Consider the following 19,348-nt stretch of genomic DNA (forward strand, 5'->3'; position numbering starts at 1 on the left):
AGTGAAGTGACTTGAGGAGAGGGGGAGTAGGCTGAAGTCTTCTGCACAGTATGCAATGTCAGCCATAAAAACAGACAGAATGCTAGGAATTATTAGGAAAGGGTTAGAAAATAAGACAAAGAATATAATAGTGCCTCTGTATCACTCCGTGGTGCAACCTCACCCTGAGTGCTATGTGCAATTCTGGTTACCCTGGTGTAGAACAGGTAAATGAACTTTTTTTTTTTTTTTTTTTTTTTTTAAATACCCCTTCAAAAAGGACAGACACACTCAATGAAGTTACATGGTAATATTTTTTAAATGAATAAGAGGAATTATTTTTTTCACTCAGAATACTTAAGCTCTGGAACTTGTTTCCATTCCAGAGGATGTGTGGTAGCCGTGTTAGTCCACTTTTAAAGGTAATCAATAGAAATAAAACAAAATAAAACATGGAAAAGAAAATAAGATGATACCTTTTTTATTGGACATAACTTAATACATTTCTTGATTTGCTTTCGAAGGTTGCCCTTCTTCGTCAGATCGGAAATAAGCTAATGTTGGTAGATGATATAAGTGAAACATCAAAGCATTTCAGTGACAATCTAACAGGATGGGGGTGGATAGGTGAGATATGCATAGAGACAGGAGGGTGACAAACAGAGCAGTACAACTTTATGGTTTATAATGAGCTGTGTGGATGTGGTAACAGCGATTTATTGTATCCGAGTTTAAAGAAGGTTTGGACTAGTTGCTGGAGGAAATGTCCATAGTCTGCTATTGAGATAGACATGGGGAAAGCCGTCGCTTGTCCCTGGGATCGATAGCATTGAGTCTTGCAACAATTTAGGATTCTGCCAGGTTCACCTGAACCGAAACGCCATGCTCTCTTAGTGGGCGTTGGGTACTTTGTTTGTTTTGATTTTCAGTGCTGTGCCATTGCAGTAATAGCTAAGTATTGGGTCGCTTTTTATTGATTTTATTATATAACTAGTAAAAAAAGGCCCGTTTCTGGAACGAATGAAACGGGCGCTAGCAAGGTTTTCCTGGGAGTGTGTATGTTTGAGAGAGAGAGCCAGAGTGAATGTGCGGGTGTGTGACAGAGTGAGACTGTCTGTGTGACAGTGTGTGTGTGTGAGAATGAGAGTGTGTGACAGGGCCCCCTCCCCTGTTCCTAATGCCCCTCACCCCGTTCCCTCCCCTCCTTTTCCTCCTCCTCCCCACACTTTGGGTTCCTTAAGGCTTTCAAAAGTCTATGTACCCCCGTGGCCCTAACGCCCAGTATCCGCATACCCCACCGCTTTCCTCCTCACCCCTCCCCCAAGATGTAATACTTTCACGTCCTTCATTTTTAAAAAAAGTGTCCTATCTACCCTGTGTACAAATGCCCGGCATTCAGATTGTGTTCCTCTCGTAAATTTTCATGTCTTTCATTCATTCAGAACTTGCCCCCCACCCCCCTCCCATGGTTCCTTCAGTCTTTTAAAACTCTCCTATGTACCCTGTGTCCTAATGGCCAGCATTCAGATTGTTTTCCTTTCCCAAATGTTCATGTCTTTCAGTCATTCAGGACTCCCCCCCTCCCCCCATTTAACACTTTCGGTTCCTTCAGTCTTTTAAAACTCTCCTATCAACCCTGTGTCCTAATGGCCAGCACTCAGATTGTTTTGCTTTGCCAAATTGTCTGTCACTGATGTCACTGAGGTCAGTGTGTGCCTGCCTAGCAGACCACTTCTGGCAGGCACGGTCCCAAGCACATCCTGTTGGAGGTGAGAATTATTATATAGGATTATGCATAACAGTGTTAAAAATAAAAATTAAACTGTTAAAAATAAAATAAAAATGTAACAATCAACTTTATGATGACAAAATCTAGCCTAGTATAGGAGGCAAATGAATAATATACATGATATGCTGCAGGTCTGGAATAGCTTAGCGCTATAGGAGATCACATAGCCTATTCGATTTGCTTTATGATGCCTCCTATCTGGCTTTTCCTTGCTAAGTCATTTTGGACTGGTTGGTAGCCAAAAAAACATTTTTGTTTCTCACCACTTTTCATGTTATAATTTTTGTAAGACTAGTTCATGTTTGTCTACTCCCTTTGCTGTTTCGGTTTCTTATTGAGGAGTGACAGCTGTTCCCTTTGATATTTTGGTGAATTTTAAAATATAGGCAATATCGAGTTAAAAAGAATTATTCCTTTTCTGTTAGGTAGAGTCCGAACATTTTGTGTAATGTTTTTATGAGTTCTTTGGGTTTTATATTAGATTCATCAGGATTGTGGGTTTTTATTTATTTATTTTTTTTGTATGAAGGTGACATTTGTGTTCCCTGTGGATTCATATTATCAGATCTTACAGACTGTAATTTCTGATTGCATTTCTCTTGGGCACTCGTGGGCAAATCAGCATTTGTTGAAGCTCAATGTGTTAAAGACAAAGCTTCTTTATTTTAGTAATGTTTTAAGTATTGCTCCAACTAGCATTACAACATATTCTGCTGAACAATTGCAGTTTGAAACATTCTTTAGGGTATTGGATACTCGGTTAATAATTAAACATCAGGTAAATCAGTTGTATTAAGAGGCTATTTTTTAGAATATATCAGTTGAGAACAATTAGCTCTGTACTTACACCTGATCATTTTAGAATGATTGTTCAGACTATTATTTTGCCTCAGATTATTGTAGTTTTTTTAAATCTTCAGAGTGTTGCAGCAAAGTTGATATTTGGTTGTTCAAGATATGATCACGCAATTCCTCTTGTGAGAAGTTTGCATTGGTTACCTTTTCGTGTGTGAGTTGAATTTAAGATCGCCTGCATAGTATGTAAAATTCTGTGCAGTCATTGTTCTGTTTTTCATGCTCAGTTATTAACATATCCAGAGAATTCATGCTTCTGTTCTACTTCTATTACTGGGTTTTCTAAGTTCTAAGAAAGTTTGTTTTAAAAGAGTTCTAGATAGTTCATAGTTCTAGATAGTTCATAGTTCCAATCTAGCAAGATTTGGAATTGAATTCCAGAACAAATTCATGTTTTTATCCAGATACATTTTTTTCAAAGCTTTACAGAACAAAAAATATCTGTTTGACAAATATCAGACTATGTAAATCTTGTTGTTGAATGTTATTTATTTTATTTATTTATTTATTTATTTGTTACTTATATCCCACATTTTCCCACTTATTACTACTACTACTACTACTACTACTAAACATTTCTAGAGCGCTACTAGGGTTACGCAGCGCTGTACAAATTAACAATTAAGGACGGTCCCTGCTCGGAAGAGCTTACAATCTAAAGGACGAAATGTCAAGTTGGGGTAGATAAGTTTTCCTGAGAAGAGGTGAAGTGGTTAGGTGCCGAAGGCGATATTGAAGAGGTGGGCTTTGAGCATTGATTTGAAGATGGGTAGGGAGGGGGCACGGCGTATGGGCTCAGGGAGTTTGTTCCAGGCATGGGGTGAGGCGAGACAGAAGGGGCGGAGCCTGGAGTTGGAGGTGGTGGAGAAGGGTACTGAAAGGAGGGATTTGTCTTGAGAGCGGAGGTTACGGGTAGGGACGTACGGGGAGATGAGGGTAGAGAGGTACGGAGGGGCCGCAGATCGAGTGCATTTGTAGGTGAGTAAGAGAAGCTTGAACTGTATGCGGTATCCGATTGGGAGCCAGTGAAGTGACTTGAGGAGAGGGGTGACATGAGTATATCGGTTAAGGCGGAAGATAAGACGTGCGGCAGAGTTCTGGATGGACTGAAGGGGAGATAGATGGCTACGTGGGAGGCCGGTCAGGAGTAGGTTGCAGTAGTCAAGGCGAGAGGTAATGAGAGAGTGGATGAGAGTTCGGGTGGTGTGCTCGGAGAGGAAGGGGCGAATTTTGCTAATGTTGCTTATGCAGGCGCAATGTGGCTTACAGAGAATTAAATAAGAGTACAAACTTAAAAGCTTAGGCAAGCATAAAAGAAGTAAGTAGGAGGGGAGAAACTAACAGCGTGAACTAGGCAGGGTAAGGGACAAGGAATGCATCAATCAACATGGTAAGTTGAGGGGTAAGTCTTAGCAAAGAGGAATGTCTTTAACAACTTTTTAAAAAGGGCATGGTCCACTTGAGCTTTAAGATGATGAGGTAACGTGTTCCAGTGTTTGGGACTCCAATAACGGAAGGACGAGGCGAAGATTTTCTTGTACTTGACACCCTTACAATTCGGAAAGTGAAGGTGGAGATAGGACCGAGCAGCAGGGTTGGCATTTCTAGGCGGAAGGTCGATCAAGGGGAGCATGTAATCTGGGGCAGCCCCATAGATGATTTTATGTGTTAGGGAGCAGATCTTAAAAGCAATGCGCTCCTGTACAGGCAGCCAATGAAGTTTAAAGCGCAGGGGTTCGGCGTGTGCAAAGCGCCTTTCTCTAAGGATGAGCCTCGCCGCAGTGTTCTGAGCCGTTTGGAACGTTTTCAATAAGGAGGCCTGGCAACCCACATAAATACCACTACAATAATCCAGATGGGATAGGACAAGCCAGTGGACAAGGGTACGAAACAAGTCTCTGGGAAGGAGGTATCTGATGCGCCGAAGCCTCCACATGGCCTGGAACATTTTTTTGGAGACCAAGTGTACATGATCCACCAGCTGGAGATGTGAGTCCAGATGCACTCCTAAAAGTCGCAGGCTGTTGGCAATCGGGAGGGCAGAACCCAGAACTGGAAGCATTGTGTCAGATACATGAGCGTGCGTGGACGAGAGGATGAGACAATGAGTTTTTTCCCTGTTTAGCCTGAAGCGGAACACCCTGGCCCAATGTTCTAAAGTGGAGAAACAGGCATCTATGAGGTTGGCAACTTCTGATACTGTGGATACGGCGTATGGGCTCAGGGAGTTTGTTCCAAGCATGGGGTGAGGCGAGGCAGAAAGGGCGAAGCCTAGAGTTGGCGGTGGTGGAGAAGGGTACTGAAAGGGAGGGATTTGTCTTGAGAGCGGAGGTTATGGGTAGGGACGTAAGGGGAGATGAGGGTAGAGATGTAAGAAGGGGCTGCAGATCAAGTGCATTTGTAGGTGAGTAGAAGCTTGAACTGTATTCGTTATCTGATCGGAAGCCAGTGAAGTGACTTGAGGAGAGACCCCATGCTTGGAACAAAACTCCCTGAGCCCATACGCCGGGCCCCCTCCCTACCCATCTTCAAATCATTGCTCAAAGCCCACCTCTTCAATGTCGCCTTCGGCACCTAATCACTTCATCTCTTCTCAGGAAATCTCATCTACCCCAACTTGACATTTTGTCTTTTAGATTGTAAGCTCTTCTGAGCAGGGACCGTCCTTATTTGTTAATTTGTACAGCGCTGCATAACCCTTGTAGCACTCTAGAAATGTTAAGTAGTAGTAGTAATATCGGTTAAGGCGGAAGATAAGACGTGCGGCAGAGTTCTGAATGGACTGAAGGGGGGATAGATGGCTAAGTGGGAGGCCGGTGAGGAGTAGGTTGCAGTAGTCAAGGCGAGAGGTAATGAGAGAGTGGATGAGAGTTCGGGTGGTGTGCTTGGAGAGGAAGGGGCGAATTTTGCTAATGTTATAGAGGAAGAAGCGACAGGTCTTGGCTATCTGCTGGATATGTGCAGAGAAGGAGAGGGAGGAGTCGAAGATGACACCGAGGTTGCGGGCAGATGAGACGGGGACGATGAGGGTGTTGTCAACTGAGATAGAGAGTGAAGGGAGAGGAGAAGTGGGTTTGGGTGGGAAAACAATAAGTTCAGTCTTGGCCATGTTCAGTTTCAGGTGGCGGTTGGACATCCAGGCAGCAATGTCGGATAAGCAGGTCGATACCTTGGCCTGGGTTTCCGCAGTGATTTCTGGTGTGGAGAGATAAAGCTGGGTGTCGTCAGCATAAAGATGATAGTGGAAACCATGAGAAGAGATCAGGCAGCCTAAGGAAGAGGTGTAGATTGAAAAAAGAAGGGGCCCAAGGACAGATCCCTGAGGAACTCCAACAGAGAGCGGGATAGGGGAGGAGGATGAACCATGAGAGTGTACTCTGAAGGTACGATGGGAGAGATAAGAGGAGAACCAGGAGAGGACAGAGCCCTGGAACCCAAAGGAGGACACAAGTACTACCCACAGCATCAAGGAGCTTAGGAAAATGTTGTCACTTTAAAATATTTTAACTTTTCTTTTTTTTTACCTTTGTTTTATTCTTCTGGTTTTGCTTTTCTTTGCTGTCTTGCCTCTGACTACTTTAACATGTTCTCTAAGTGGGCTGATGTTCAAAGTGATTTAAACAGCCAAGAGAGGCTCCAGGCTGTTTAAATCATTTATCCACAGCTAACTGGAAATATTCAGCGGTACTTAACCAGATAGTTCCACTGAAATGTAGCTGGTTATCTCATAAGCCAAAACTGGCTATTTTGTGGGTGGTCTGGGAGTGGAGTTGGCATTTATTCAATATTTAGCACATCGGGAATTAACCGGATAAATAGGACTACAGATCTTTATCAGGTTAAGTCCTTAATATTGCACTTAAGCAGATAAGTGTTATCCCACTATATATAACCAGATATTCATTGCCTGTTCCTGAACATGGCCCAGCATTGAATGTCTGGGGATACTGCCTGTGGCAACCAAAAACAAATTTGCTGACTGCTGCCGGCTGAATATTGACCCCTAATTTTCCAAAGGGAGAGAAGGCTTATGGGATCACTGTGATTCTCATAATATTTTTGTTTAGTATCCTATCCATATGAATTTTTTTTTTTTTTTGGGGGGGGGGGGGGGGCTGTATCAGGAGGACTGTAACAGGGGTAACTTTTTCCAGACTTAGGAATATCTGTGTATGTGTACGTCCTTAAAAGTAAGCTCCTGAAGTTTTGGGTGAGATTTTTTGTTTTATCCCTTCAGCCTTTCCTCCTGTCTGTTTTGTCTTATGTAATTTGTTGTCTAGGACTGTGGCTTGGGCAAAGGATATTGAAAAGTTGGCTCTTATGTTGAGAGTAGCTGTGGTAGGTCAGTCTTCCTGTGCAATCTGAATATACTAGCCGTTGAGCCCGTGTAAACGGGCTAGTTTTGAAATGGGGGGGTTCTGAGGCCCCCCCTGAGGTCGCCGCTGCTCCGCCCCCCCCCCCCCCTCCGGCCCGAGCACTGTCTGTTATTGAACTTACATCGCACCACGCAGACGCAGCAGGCACATCAGCAAAGCTGCCATCGGGACGGGCTTCCTTTTCTGCCTGTGTCCCGCCCTCGTGTGACGTAACGCGGCAGCTTTGCTGATGTGCCTGCTGCGTCTGCGTGGTGCGATGTAAGTTCAATAAGAAAGACAGTGCTCGGGCCGGGTGGAGGGGCGGCGGTGGCGGCGACTCCGGGTGTGGGGAGCGGTAGCAGTGACCTCGGGGGGGGGGGGGGGGGGGGGGAGGGCAGAGCGGTTGCGAGTACGTCTGCGGCATGCACAGTAGAGACTTCCCGCTCTGTCCCGCCCCCCTCATCACGTATTGATGCAGGGGCGGGGCAGAGAGGGAAGTCTCTACTGCGCATTTGCGAGTGAGTACGACACTAGCCTTTTTATATGTTTGATTTTTGCTAACCTCAAGCATTTCCCAGATAGGCAGTTCCCATTTGAGAAAGTCTGAAATATTGACAGATCTGTTCTTAGAAACTTGAATTTAGCCCCAAGTCTTTTGAAAGTCTAAAATAGTATGCAACTCTATATATTCTGTTTAAATAAAAATGATTCTAAATACTGACATGATTTGGTCTTAAATTTCAATACACATACTTTAACTACAGATGACCACATCTGGTGGAGGAGGTTTCTGTGATTGTGGAGATGCAGAAGCTTGGAAGGAAGGCCCTTATTGTCAAAAGCATGAGCTAAACATCTCTGAAAGTGAAGTACAGGTAATCAAATATTTGTTCACTGTTCTGTTTCACACATTCACAACATCTGTAAATGTTAAATGTTTAAAATAAGAATCTGTTGGTTGTCTTAAGTTTCAGATTTTCCTTTGCGTTATCTGTGTGTGTGTGTTTTGACTGGTTAGCAACTTTCTTTGAGGACAAGTAGGGTATCATAGTCTCACGTGTGGGTGATGTCATCTGATGGAGTCTTGACACAGGAACTGCTTTCCAGCTTGGCTACACAGTTTTTAGAATGTTGCATTTTGCATGCATGTGCCTTCTCGCCTGCTACTGTCATGCTGGACCTAGTCGATCACCATTTTTCTATGGAACATAATGGTTTCACTGATCTAGTGCTTCCTGTCAGCTTGCATCAAGTTGAATGTTTAAGGCATTTTCTGTCACCCATTTTGAATCCAACTCTACCCCCGCCAGATCCATTTCTTTCTTTTCAGGCTGCCTTCCAAAAAAAAGAGAGAATTCATAAACTTTTCTGTTGCAAGGTTTCTCCATTTTGTTCCCCTTTTTGTTGAAAGTAGTCTGTAGCTAGGGAGTCCCACATATGAGACTATGCTATCCTGCTTGTCCTCAGAGAAAATGAAGTTAGTTACCTGTAGCAAGTGTTCTCTGAGGATACCAGGATACGTAGTATCACATAGCCTCCCTCCTCACCCGTGAAATTGTATTTTGTACGTTAGAAACTTGACTGACTAGGTCCAGTGTGACATTGGCAGGTGGTGCAATACTCTCAAGATGTTTGTATAAGTCTTTTAGAGAGTGGTCCTCACATGAGGGCTCCTTAGGATATCGTCACCCACATGTGGTACTATGTATCCTGCTATCCTTAGAGAACACCTGCTATAGGTAAGTAAGTTTGTTCTTTAAACTCTTGTACCACTGTTTTTTCATAATCTATGTAAAATAAATTCTAAAATACTAATGCATATTTTTCTGCATGCAGCCTTCTAAATTGTGTCCCAAATATCCTGTGATACTCTTAGAGCACATGGAAGTAAGGGCCAACAAACAAGTTGTACATGACACCTTTTTATTACACTAACTTAATGTTTCTTTGACAAGCTTTCAAGAATTATCCTATCAGGTCAGCAAAGAAATCGTGCAATTATACTGGTTTAAATAGTACTAACGCATCTTGTGTGCATATATTATTACAGCTCAGTGAAGGATGGTGGGGGAATAGAGAGAGGGGATGTAACAGTAACAATTGATTTGTAGTTTAGAGGTCCTATATCTGATAATGGTTGAGCAGGTTAGTGTCTCTGAGGCCTTTTGTGTCACTCAGTGTTCTATCATTCCAATTTCAAAAGCTTTTTTCAATTCCTTCAGGCTCCTGAAGTTTCAATTAAACACCTTTATTGTAAAGTATTTAAGGAGTGATTTTTCTTTGAGAAATGTTTACCTGCTGAGCTGCCATGTTTTTTTGCCGTAGATTTTGGTACGCCTATGATGATGGATATGTGTCCTTAATTTTTGGCATGTTTCTCCGATTAATATCTGTTCCCCTTTTTTTTTACATTGGATCATATACTCTACATTCATAGAGAAGCATGATTGTGAGCTTATTATTTTGAATGTATGATCTGTTGATACCTGCAGGCTTCATTTGAATTGCAGTGTCTTTCAAAGTTTTGTCAAAAGCAATTGAAAAACAATAAGATGGGAGAGTAAAATAACGATTAAATAAGAAAGGAGAGAAAACAGTAAGCTAGAAGATCCAAACAATAAAATGGTTTCTTGTAAAGCACTGAAATCTCACTGATTTCTCATTTAGTTCTTAAATTGCAATTGACATTAAATGTTGATATTTCACATTATGTTAAAGGGTGGAGTTGTTTTGACCTGTAAATAGAAATCAATTTACGCCTCCAACTTTACATAAATAGGCACTCAACTGTGGAATGCTCTGCCCAAACAAGTAAAACCTACCCAGATCTACCTAAACTTTAGAAAATTATTGAAATCAGTACTGTTTAAGAAGGCTTATTCCCCAGGTTCAACATAATCCAAACTAACTCTTACCATTAATATGATTCAAGGACACTAATTTCCCGTTATTATCATTTACCTATTGCTCTTCAATTGTTATTCTATTCATACTCTCAATTGTATAATTGTACCTCTTTTACTGTAGCCTTATTACAGATTTATTGTAAGCCACTTTGAACCTGCAATCAGTGGGAAAATGTGGGATATAAATGTAATAATAAATAAATAAAATAAATGAGGGTGTAATCACCCCTTACGTGTGTTTGGGGTTGAGATTCAGAAAGTGAATTCTCCACTTTCTGGTGTTGAATTCCGATGAATAGCAGTGAGATTTCAGTGCTTTACAAGAAATGATTTAAAGGTATATAATGACACAATACTAGAAAAAAACACCCCCAGTGCGTGATGAGTTTATAGGGGAAATAACAAGTAATTAAATATAAATGTTAGGGAGAAGAATTCAGTAAGGGCCACTCCTGTGAACTTGTGAGCCGTACAGTATATGAAGTTGCCACCATAAATTGCTTATCATGACGGATGGTGAGCTGTCATGTATCCTCTCCCATGTGATAGTGAAATAACTATAATTGTGTGACTTAAACCCCTGTATCGCTGTAATGTCCATATATGTACGATGAGCAAGACCCATCCACTCCTAAAATTCTTTGTCCACGTCAAAGCTTGTATGCAATCAGAATGCTCACCCACATGGTTGAGTCCATTCAACCAGGGCAGGAAGGGCAGGGATTATTTCAGGTACTTCCTTGTCACAAATGGGAGGATTTTGCCCCATCCTAGACCTAAGGGCCCTGGACTAATATTTGGTCAAAGAGAAGTTCAGGATGGGTTTTCTGAGTACCCTTCTCCCTAAGATTAAAAAAAAAAAAGATTGGTTATGCTGTCTGGACTTAAAGGATGCATATACCCACATCCAGATACTTCCCAGTCACCGAAAGTACCTCAGATTTACAGTAGTGAAGCACCACTTTCAGTGCTTAGTTTTGCCATTTGGCCTTACGTCCACACCCAAGGTCTTCACAAAAATGTCTTGCGGGGGGGGAGGTCACGTGACGTCACGTCATGTCCGAAGGAAGACGCTAGGCAGAGTTCCTCTGTACCCCTAAGCACTTTCCAGCTTCTTTACAAAGGCACTCGCCGAGACTTACCCAAAATTGTGCATCAGAGACATTCAGGAATCCTCTGGCTCACTTTGGCTTGGTTGCGAGTGAGTAATGGCGGCAAAAACAGCGCATAAAGAGAAGGTGCTTGGCAAAAGCAGCAGAGACAAAATGGTGGTGCCTTCCAGCCCTGCGGGCCTTCAGTTTCGTCGGAATGAGTGGTGGAGATAACAGCGGAGATGTCAGCGGTTCTGGAAGATCTGCTGGAACGGCGCCTCTCCCCGATAGACTCTAAGCTTGAACGTCTGCAAACCCAGCTGGATGAATTCCCCCGTGAGTGTATATCTTTTCAAACCTGTACAAGTGCAGTGGAGGACAGAGTCATGGAGGTGGAGGGGACGCAATCTCTTTTACAAAAAAAGGTTACAGCGCTAGAAGCAAAATTGGAGGATCTTGAGAACAGATCGAGATGGAATAATCTGAGACTAGTGGGCCTACCAGAGTCCATAATGGATAAGAATGATTGATTTTCTAGAGGAATGGCTCACTAAGGAATTACAGATATCAAGGAGCAGGGGCCCGCTACGTATTGAACACGCGCACCGGATAGGCCCTCAGCAGGGCTCTTCAGACAGGCCGAGAGTAGTCATCTTAAGTGTGTTGGACTTCATGCATAAATATGCCATTCTTCGGACAACGTATACGGGGAAAGCACTGATGTATGATAACCACCGGATTCTATACTTTCAAGATTATTCAGCTGGGGTCGTGATTCAGCGCAGAGCATTTGCTCTAGTATGCTCCAGATTGTTTGCCCTGAAAGTGAAATTTGCTCTGGTGTATCTTGCTATCCTGAACATCTCACATAACGGATCCTCTAAAACTATAAGGACAGTGGAGGAGGCACAGGAATTCCTATCTACAGTGGAGAGTGTACAGCCTGCTGGTTCATGATAACAATGAGAAATGGAGGAATAGGATGGATTGGATTGTGAACGCATGACTTCTCCGCTTTGAGACATCCCTGTGTGGACTGGGGACTCTGTTGAGGTGGGAAGGGAGCGTGTTCATTTGAGTGGCTGGTATGGTTTTTGAGGGAGTTTGGCGGAGTGGGGTTATGTTTGAGTTTGGAGTGAGTGGGGCAGATAATGAACACTAAGAGTGGTAAGGGTGTAGTGGTCATTTCTGGATGAAAGGGTGAATATTTGGGGTTAGATCTGCTCAGAGCTGGAATCACTGGGGTGGCATTATACGTGACGGTTCCTGTGGGGGGAACTTATATTGGAAAGGGGGGTGGGTACGGAGAGGGGGGAGGGACAGGGTATAGGGGGAGGGGGTGGAGGGAGGGAAAAGGGTGGGTTGGGAGGCAGGGTTTTTTTTTGTCCTTCTCTCTCTCTCTCTCTCTCTCTCTCTCTCTCTCTCTCTCTTCCTTTGATGAGGGGAATTTGTGCTCAAGGAGCACTGAAGTTCTAGGGGGGGGGGGGGGGTGGCTGGGACCCTCCTGCGGGACAGTTGGAATTATTTGGGCTTTGCAAATGGGCAGTTTCTTACTGTTATGATACATGGTGAAGATAGTATCGTGGAATGTGGGAGGCATAAATGGGCCCATTAAAAGAACAAAGATCCTGCAACACCTACGCGAAATCTTATAGTTATTGCACTGTTGCAAGAGACACAATTGCAGGCTTTGGAACACACTAAGCTCCGAACCTGGTGGGTGGGGGATTGTGTGGCAGTGGATGCCCAAGGGAAGAAGTGTGGGGTGGCAATTCTGGTTAGGAAAGGAGTGGCGGATAGGGTGCAGAAAGTAGCAGTGGATCCAGGGGAGGAGGTTTGTTTTAGCAGAGGTGACAATGAAACAACATACCTTTTTAATTTGCAGTGTTTATGCCCCTAACCAATACGATAAAACTTTCTATAGGAGGGTGACTAACCTTTTCTTACAACATCAAAATGCTTCCTGGATAGTGAGAGGGGACTTTAATGCGGTGTGGGATCCCATTTTGAATAGATCTATCCCAAATCCACAAGCGTCTTATCACACTAATAAAGGACTGAGACAACTGGCACATGTGATGGATTTGGTTGATGTCTGGAGGGAGCTCCACCCCACGGAGTCAGACTATACTCACTTATCTAGAGCTCACTCTACACAGGCCAGGATAGACTATATCATGGTTTTGAAAATGGATTTTAGTAAAGTAGTGAAAGCAGAGTTGGAACCCTATGTTATTTCTGATCATGCTTGGGTGTGGATGGAATGGTCCTTGGGATCTTTGGGTGGTGGCCGATATAGATGGCAATTCCCCCTGGACCTATATAATGACCAGGACCTTCGGGAACATTTGGTAAGCTGTTGGAAGGGGTTTGTAGACACTAATGCGGCCCATGAGTCGGACCCCATTCTCTACTGGGAAACTGCGAAGGTGGTATTACGGGGCGAGATAATTAGCTACTCCTTTCATGTCAAGAAAGCTAGGGACAGAGAGATCTTAAGATTGGGCGCGCAACTGCGATGAGCCCGGCAGCGTTTTGGGGCTTCTAGAGAAGGGGCTGCATCGCCAACAAGTTCTTCATATTCAGGTGGCGATGAACTCACTGTTACACCAGAGAGTGCTTAAATCTCAGACATATTATAGATATTTGCTATATAGACAAGGAAACAAACGGGTAGGTTATTGGCTAGGTTAGCCCGCCCCAAGGGAGGGTCTCCAAGGATTCTAACAATTCAAGATAAGAGAGGGCAGAGAGTGTACTCTGATGAGGCCATTGGCGAGGTTTTTCTTGATTACTTTTGTGAGCTGTATGCTGCTCCTGATGAGGAGGGACTACCCGGGGAGTTGTATTTAGATAATATGACCCTTCTCTGATTCAAGGAGATTGAGATCTCTTGAACTCTCAGATTGAGGAGAAGGAAGTGATGATGGCAATAAAGAGCAGTCCGTTGCTCAAGGCTCCGGGGGGAGGATGGTTTTAGGGCGGAGTTTTACAAACTAATGGGAGAGGAGGTGGTTTCCCCTTTAACAAATTTCTTTAACAAGGTAGAGGAGTGTGGTAGCCGTGTTAGTCCACTCTTAAGGTTATCAATAGAAATCAAACAAAATAAAACATGGAAAAGAAAATAAGATGATACCTTTTTTTATTGGACATAACTTACATAAGTACATAAGTAATGCCATACTGGGAAAAGACCAAGGGTCCATCGAGCCCAGCATCCTGTCCACGACAGCGGCCAATCCAGGCCAAGGGCACCTGGCAAGCTTACCAAACGTACAAACATTCTATACATGTTATTCCTGGAATTTTGGATTTTTCCAAGTCCGTTTAGTAGCAGTTTATGGACTTGTCCTTTAGGAATCCGTCCAACCCCTTTTCAAACTCTGCTATGCTAACCGCCTTCACCACCCTCTCCGGCAACGAATTCCAGAGTTCAACCACACGTCGGGTGAAGAAAAACTTTCTCCGATTTGTCTTAAATTCACTATACTGTAGCCTCATCGCATGCCCCCTAGTCCCAGCACTCCTGGAAAGCGTGAACAGACGCCCCACATCCACCCGTTCCACTCCACTCATCATTCTATACACCTCCATCATGTCTCCCCTCAGCCGTCTCTCCTCCAAGCTGTATAGCCCTAGCCTCCCTAGTCTTTGTTCATAGGGAAGTCGTCCCATCCCTGCTGTCATCTTAGTCGCCCTTCGCTGCACCTTTTCCAATTCCACTATATCTTTCTTGAGATGCGGCGACCAGAATTGAACACAATACTCAAGGTGCGGTCGCACCATGGAGCGATACAACGGCATTATAACATCCTCACACCTGTTTTCCATACCTTTCCTAATAATACCCAACATTCTATTCGCTTTCTTAGCCGCAGCAGCACACTGAGCAGAAGGTTTCAGTGTGTTATCGACGACGACACCCAGATCCCTTTCTTGGTCCGTAACTCCTAACGTGGAACCTTGCATGACGTAGCTATAATTCGGGTTCTTTTTTCCCACATGCATTACCTTGCACTTGCTCACATTAAACATCATCTGCCATTTAGCCGCCCAGTCTCGTAAGGTCCTCTTGTAATTTTTCACAATCCTGTCGCGATTTAACGACTTTGAATAACTTTGTGTCATCAGCAAATTTAATTACCTCGCTAGTTACTCCCATCTCTAAATCATTTATAAATATATTAAAAAGCAGCGGTCCTAGCACGGACCCCTGAGGAACCCCACTAACTACCCTTCTCCATTGTGAATACTGCCCATTTAACCCCACTCTCTGTTTCCTATCCTTCAACCAGTTTTTAATCCACAATAGGACATTTCCTCCTATCCCATGACCCTCCAATTTCCTCTGTAGCCTTTCATGAGGTACCTTGTCAAACGCCTTTTGAAAATCCAGATACACAATATCAACCGACTCCCCTTTGTCCACATGTTTGTTCACTCCTTCAAAGAATTGAAGTAAATTGGTCAGGCAAGATTTCCCCACACAAAAGCCATGCTGACTCGGTCTCAGTAATCCATGTCCTCGGATGTGCTCTGTAATTTTGTTTTTAATAATAGCCTCTACCATTTTCCCAGGCACCGACGTCAGACTCACCGGTCTATAATTTCTTGATTAGCTTTCGAAGGTTGCCCTTCTTCCTCAGATCGGAAATAAGCAAATGTGCTAGCTGACAGTGTATATAAGTGAAAACATTCAAGCATTACTATGACAGTCTGACAGGGTGGGAGGAGGGGGGTGGGTAGGAAGTATGCATGGGGACATCAAAGCATATCATTGATATTCTAACAGGATGGGTGTGGATAGGTGAGGGGAGGGTGATCAACAGAAACATACAGCTTTATGGTTTATAATGGGCTAGGAACCCCAGATCCTTGTTAAGTCCTTTCTGTTGGGTGTTAAAATATTCAATCATTCTGACTTCAAAGGTCTTACGTTCTTGTATGGTTTTAAAGTTACCTTTGAGGATTCTCACTGTGAAATCACTGGTACAGTGTCCTGGTCCTGTAAAATGTTGACCAACAGGCGTGGGAACCCTGCTGGCACCAGTATTGTTCATATGATGTCTATGTAAATTGAATCTTGTCTTAAGCATCTGGCCTGTTTCTCCAATATAGCATCCTTCGTTACATTTTTTACACTGAATGATATATACCACATTCGAAGATGAGCAAGTGAAAGATCCCTTTATGTTGAATATCTTTCCTGTGTGGATGACTTTGGGGTCCTGTGAAATATTTTGGCATAGTTTGCAACTGGATAAATTACAGGGAAGTGTGCCCTTCTGTTCCTTTTCAGTCTGTGAAGGAAGTTTACTTCTGATTAGCTTGTGTTTTAAATTGGGTGGCTGTCGGAAGGCCAGTACTGGTGGGGATGGGAATATCTCTTTCAGTAATTCATCCTCCTGGAGTATAGGTTGTAGATCTCTTATGATTTTCCTCAGTTTTTCCAGCTCTGGATTGTATGTCACTACAAGCGGGATTCTGTCTGTGGATTTTTTCTTTTTGTACTGTAGCAGATTCTCCCTGGGTGTTTTGAGGGAGGAGGCAATATTCTTGGAGATTATTTTGGGGTTGTAGCCCTTCTGTTTGAAGGATTCAGTCAGGGTTTTAAGGTGTCTGTCTCTGTCCCCTGGGTCAGAGCAGATACGGTGGTATCTTGTGGCTTGGCTGTAAATGATGGATCTTTTTGTATGTGAAGGATGGAAGCTGGAGTTGTGGAGGTAGCTACATCTGTCTGTGGGTTTCTTGTATATAGATGTTTGTATACAGCCATCACTGATTGAGACCGTGGTGTCCAAAAAATTGACTTTTTCTGGGGAGTAGTCAATTTTGAATCTGATTGTAGGATGGTATGTATTGAATGCAGAATAAAATTGTTTCAGAGGAGGAGTCCACGTGATGCGATGAGCTGAGCAGACGTGCAGTGCTGCAGCTCGTGGGCCCTAACCCCGTATTCCTATAAATACTGCTCAAAAACATTTAAAAAATACCCACTGGATACAGCATAACTGCATGGACAAATACCTGAACAAAACCCCGATTGGAATGGCGCTTCGGACCGGAAAAAAAGAGAAAGAAAAGGTTAAGTTACCTACCTCTGATTCTAAAATGGCGGGCGAACCACAGCAATGCGAGCAAGCATTTTCGACGTCGCAGTTAGAGCAACTAACAGCCGCGGTGGTGAAAGCCTGGCAGCCTAAATGGGACACTATGGAACAAAAAATCGACGCTTTCCACGCTAAGTTGGAGGGACTGGAGACCCGCACAGAGGATCTTTCAGTGCGGATTTCGGCTCTTGAAGACGACTCGCAGGCCTATAATGTTGATATCCGCGAAATCAAACATCAGCTCCAGGAACATTACGATAAACTAGAGGACCTAGAAAATCGTTCCAGGAGGAACAATGTGCGAATTGTAGGCATCTCGGAAAACATTTCGGACAGAAACTTAGTGCCTTGGCTCACAGACTGGTTATCTAAGGAATTGGCTTTATCAGACTCCCTTGGGCCTTTAGTACTTGAGCGCGCACATCGCGTGGGACGCAAAACGGACAGTCAAAAGAGGCCTCGTGTTATAGTGGCACGAGTGCTCAACTACCGCTCTAAAATGGAAATACTGAATGGATTTAAGATCAGGAGGGGAGATCTAACACATGAGGGGCGCCCAATTTTGATGTTCCAGGACTACTCCTTCAGCGTACAGGAGCAACGGAAAAAATTCCATCAGATATGTTCACTATTAGCACAGAAGCAAATTCGCTTTAGGCTCCAGTACCCAGCCTCACTGAAAGTTCTGTTACAAGGACAGTGGCATACCTTTAAAACATCGGAGGAAGCCAAGTCTGGATTGCAGGAGAAGGGCATCTCTGAGGGAGATTGAAATACTTATAGAGCTTGCTGTGAGTCAGAGCATAATATATATAGCAGCAACAGTAAGTACAGAAATTATAAATCATACGGGGGGGAGGGCTCCCCGCTACTCAGGTGGACTCTAGCCGTACCCAGACGCAGGTTTGAGTCTGGATAATGGCAAAAGGGCGGAAGGAATGGTGGGGGATAAGGGGGGGATGGGGATTTAGGATGTTATTGAGTTTAAAATCAAAGAGTACCAGAAGTTTAAAATTGATGAATGTCAGGGACCAATGGAGTTGCACGGAACACGCATGCAAATCCGGTAGTTGGGGTGAGTGGCCTGGGAGTTGGGGGGACCTCACAGTTAAGGAACAGCGAGAGACCGTAGAGAAGAGAGGCGAGATCACTAAAATTGGTAAATCCAGTAAATATGTCCACTAGAATTGTAACTTGGAATGTAGGAGGTATAGGCTCCCCTATTAAAAGATCTAAGATCCTAACTGCACTGAAAAGGCATAAAGCTGATGTGGCATGCCTGCAGGAAACCCGCCTCACAGAGAAAGAACACTTAAAACTGCAAAAATCATGGGTTAGTGAAGTATTTGCTGCCCCGTCTCGAGGTAGGAAGGGGGGAGTTGCTGTACTATTTCGAAAAGGACTCCCCTATAAAGCCACAGTTTTGGACAAGGGGGATAGAGGGGATTTCATTCTGTTAAAAGTGTGGCTAGAAGGGAGGAACTTGTTGCTGCTGGTATTATATGGGCCCAATAATTTTGATGCTACATTCTTTAAAGATCTGGCCGGGAAATGTTTGCAGAGTGGGGGAGGGGATTTGATAGTAGTAGGGGACTTTAATGCGGTTATAGACCCTCGTCAAGATTGCACTAACACCCTGGCCTCCTATTACCGAGGGACGAGGGCGCGAGAGTTTCAAATGTTTAACAAAACACTAGATTTAGTAGACGCGGGGAGAGTGCTACACCCCGGGGAGAGTGACTATACACATAGGTCAAGGGCACATGGCACTCATGCCAGGATAGACTATGTTATGTTGGCTCGTCCCTTATTTCATTTGGTAGAGGCAGCAACTATAGGCCCCGAAGAAATATCCGACCATGCCCTGGTGTGGGTAGACCTTAAGCTTAGGTCTGAGTTTAGGGGGGGGACGGGATGGAGATACCCGGCTCATTTGTACTCTGACCCGCACTTACGAGCGCACGTGCAGAAGCACTGGGAACAATACATAGAGCATAATGGCATGCATGCAGAGCTTCAACCTGAGTTATTCTGGTCAGCCTCAAAGGCAGTTTTGCGGGGCGCTGTTATAGCTTACTGTAGTGTTAGGAACAAACGGAAAGCAGCTAGCATATTACACTTAGAACGCCAGCTGCAGCGGGCGAAAAAGATACACTTACATCATCCCTCGTTGGTTACCCTGGAAAATTTAAAAGCCACTCAAGTAGCATTAAATAGTCTGCTACATGAGAAGGAGGTGAAATCCACTCAATTTTATAAATAC

General features: G+C 43.8%; 1 protein-coding gene across 1 annotated transcript in view; it reads left to right on the forward strand.

Moving 5' to 3' along the window:
• Positions 1-19,348, forward strand: part of UBR2 (ubiquitin protein ligase E3 component n-recognin 2) — a 282,054-nt gene that overhangs the window by 45,902 nt on the left and 216,804 nt on the right. Inside the window, 1 exon segment of the mRNA XM_030195781.1 lies at positions 7,743-7,853. Coding sequence (XP_030051641.1) covers positions 7,743-7,853 — 111 coding nt within the window.

This window comes from Microcaecilia unicolor, chromosome 3 (genome assembly GCF_901765095.1).
Source record: "Microcaecilia unicolor chromosome 3, aMicUni1.1, whole genome shotgun sequence".
Lineage (NCBI taxonomy): Eukaryota > Metazoa > Chordata > Amphibia > Gymnophiona > Siphonopidae > Microcaecilia > Microcaecilia unicolor.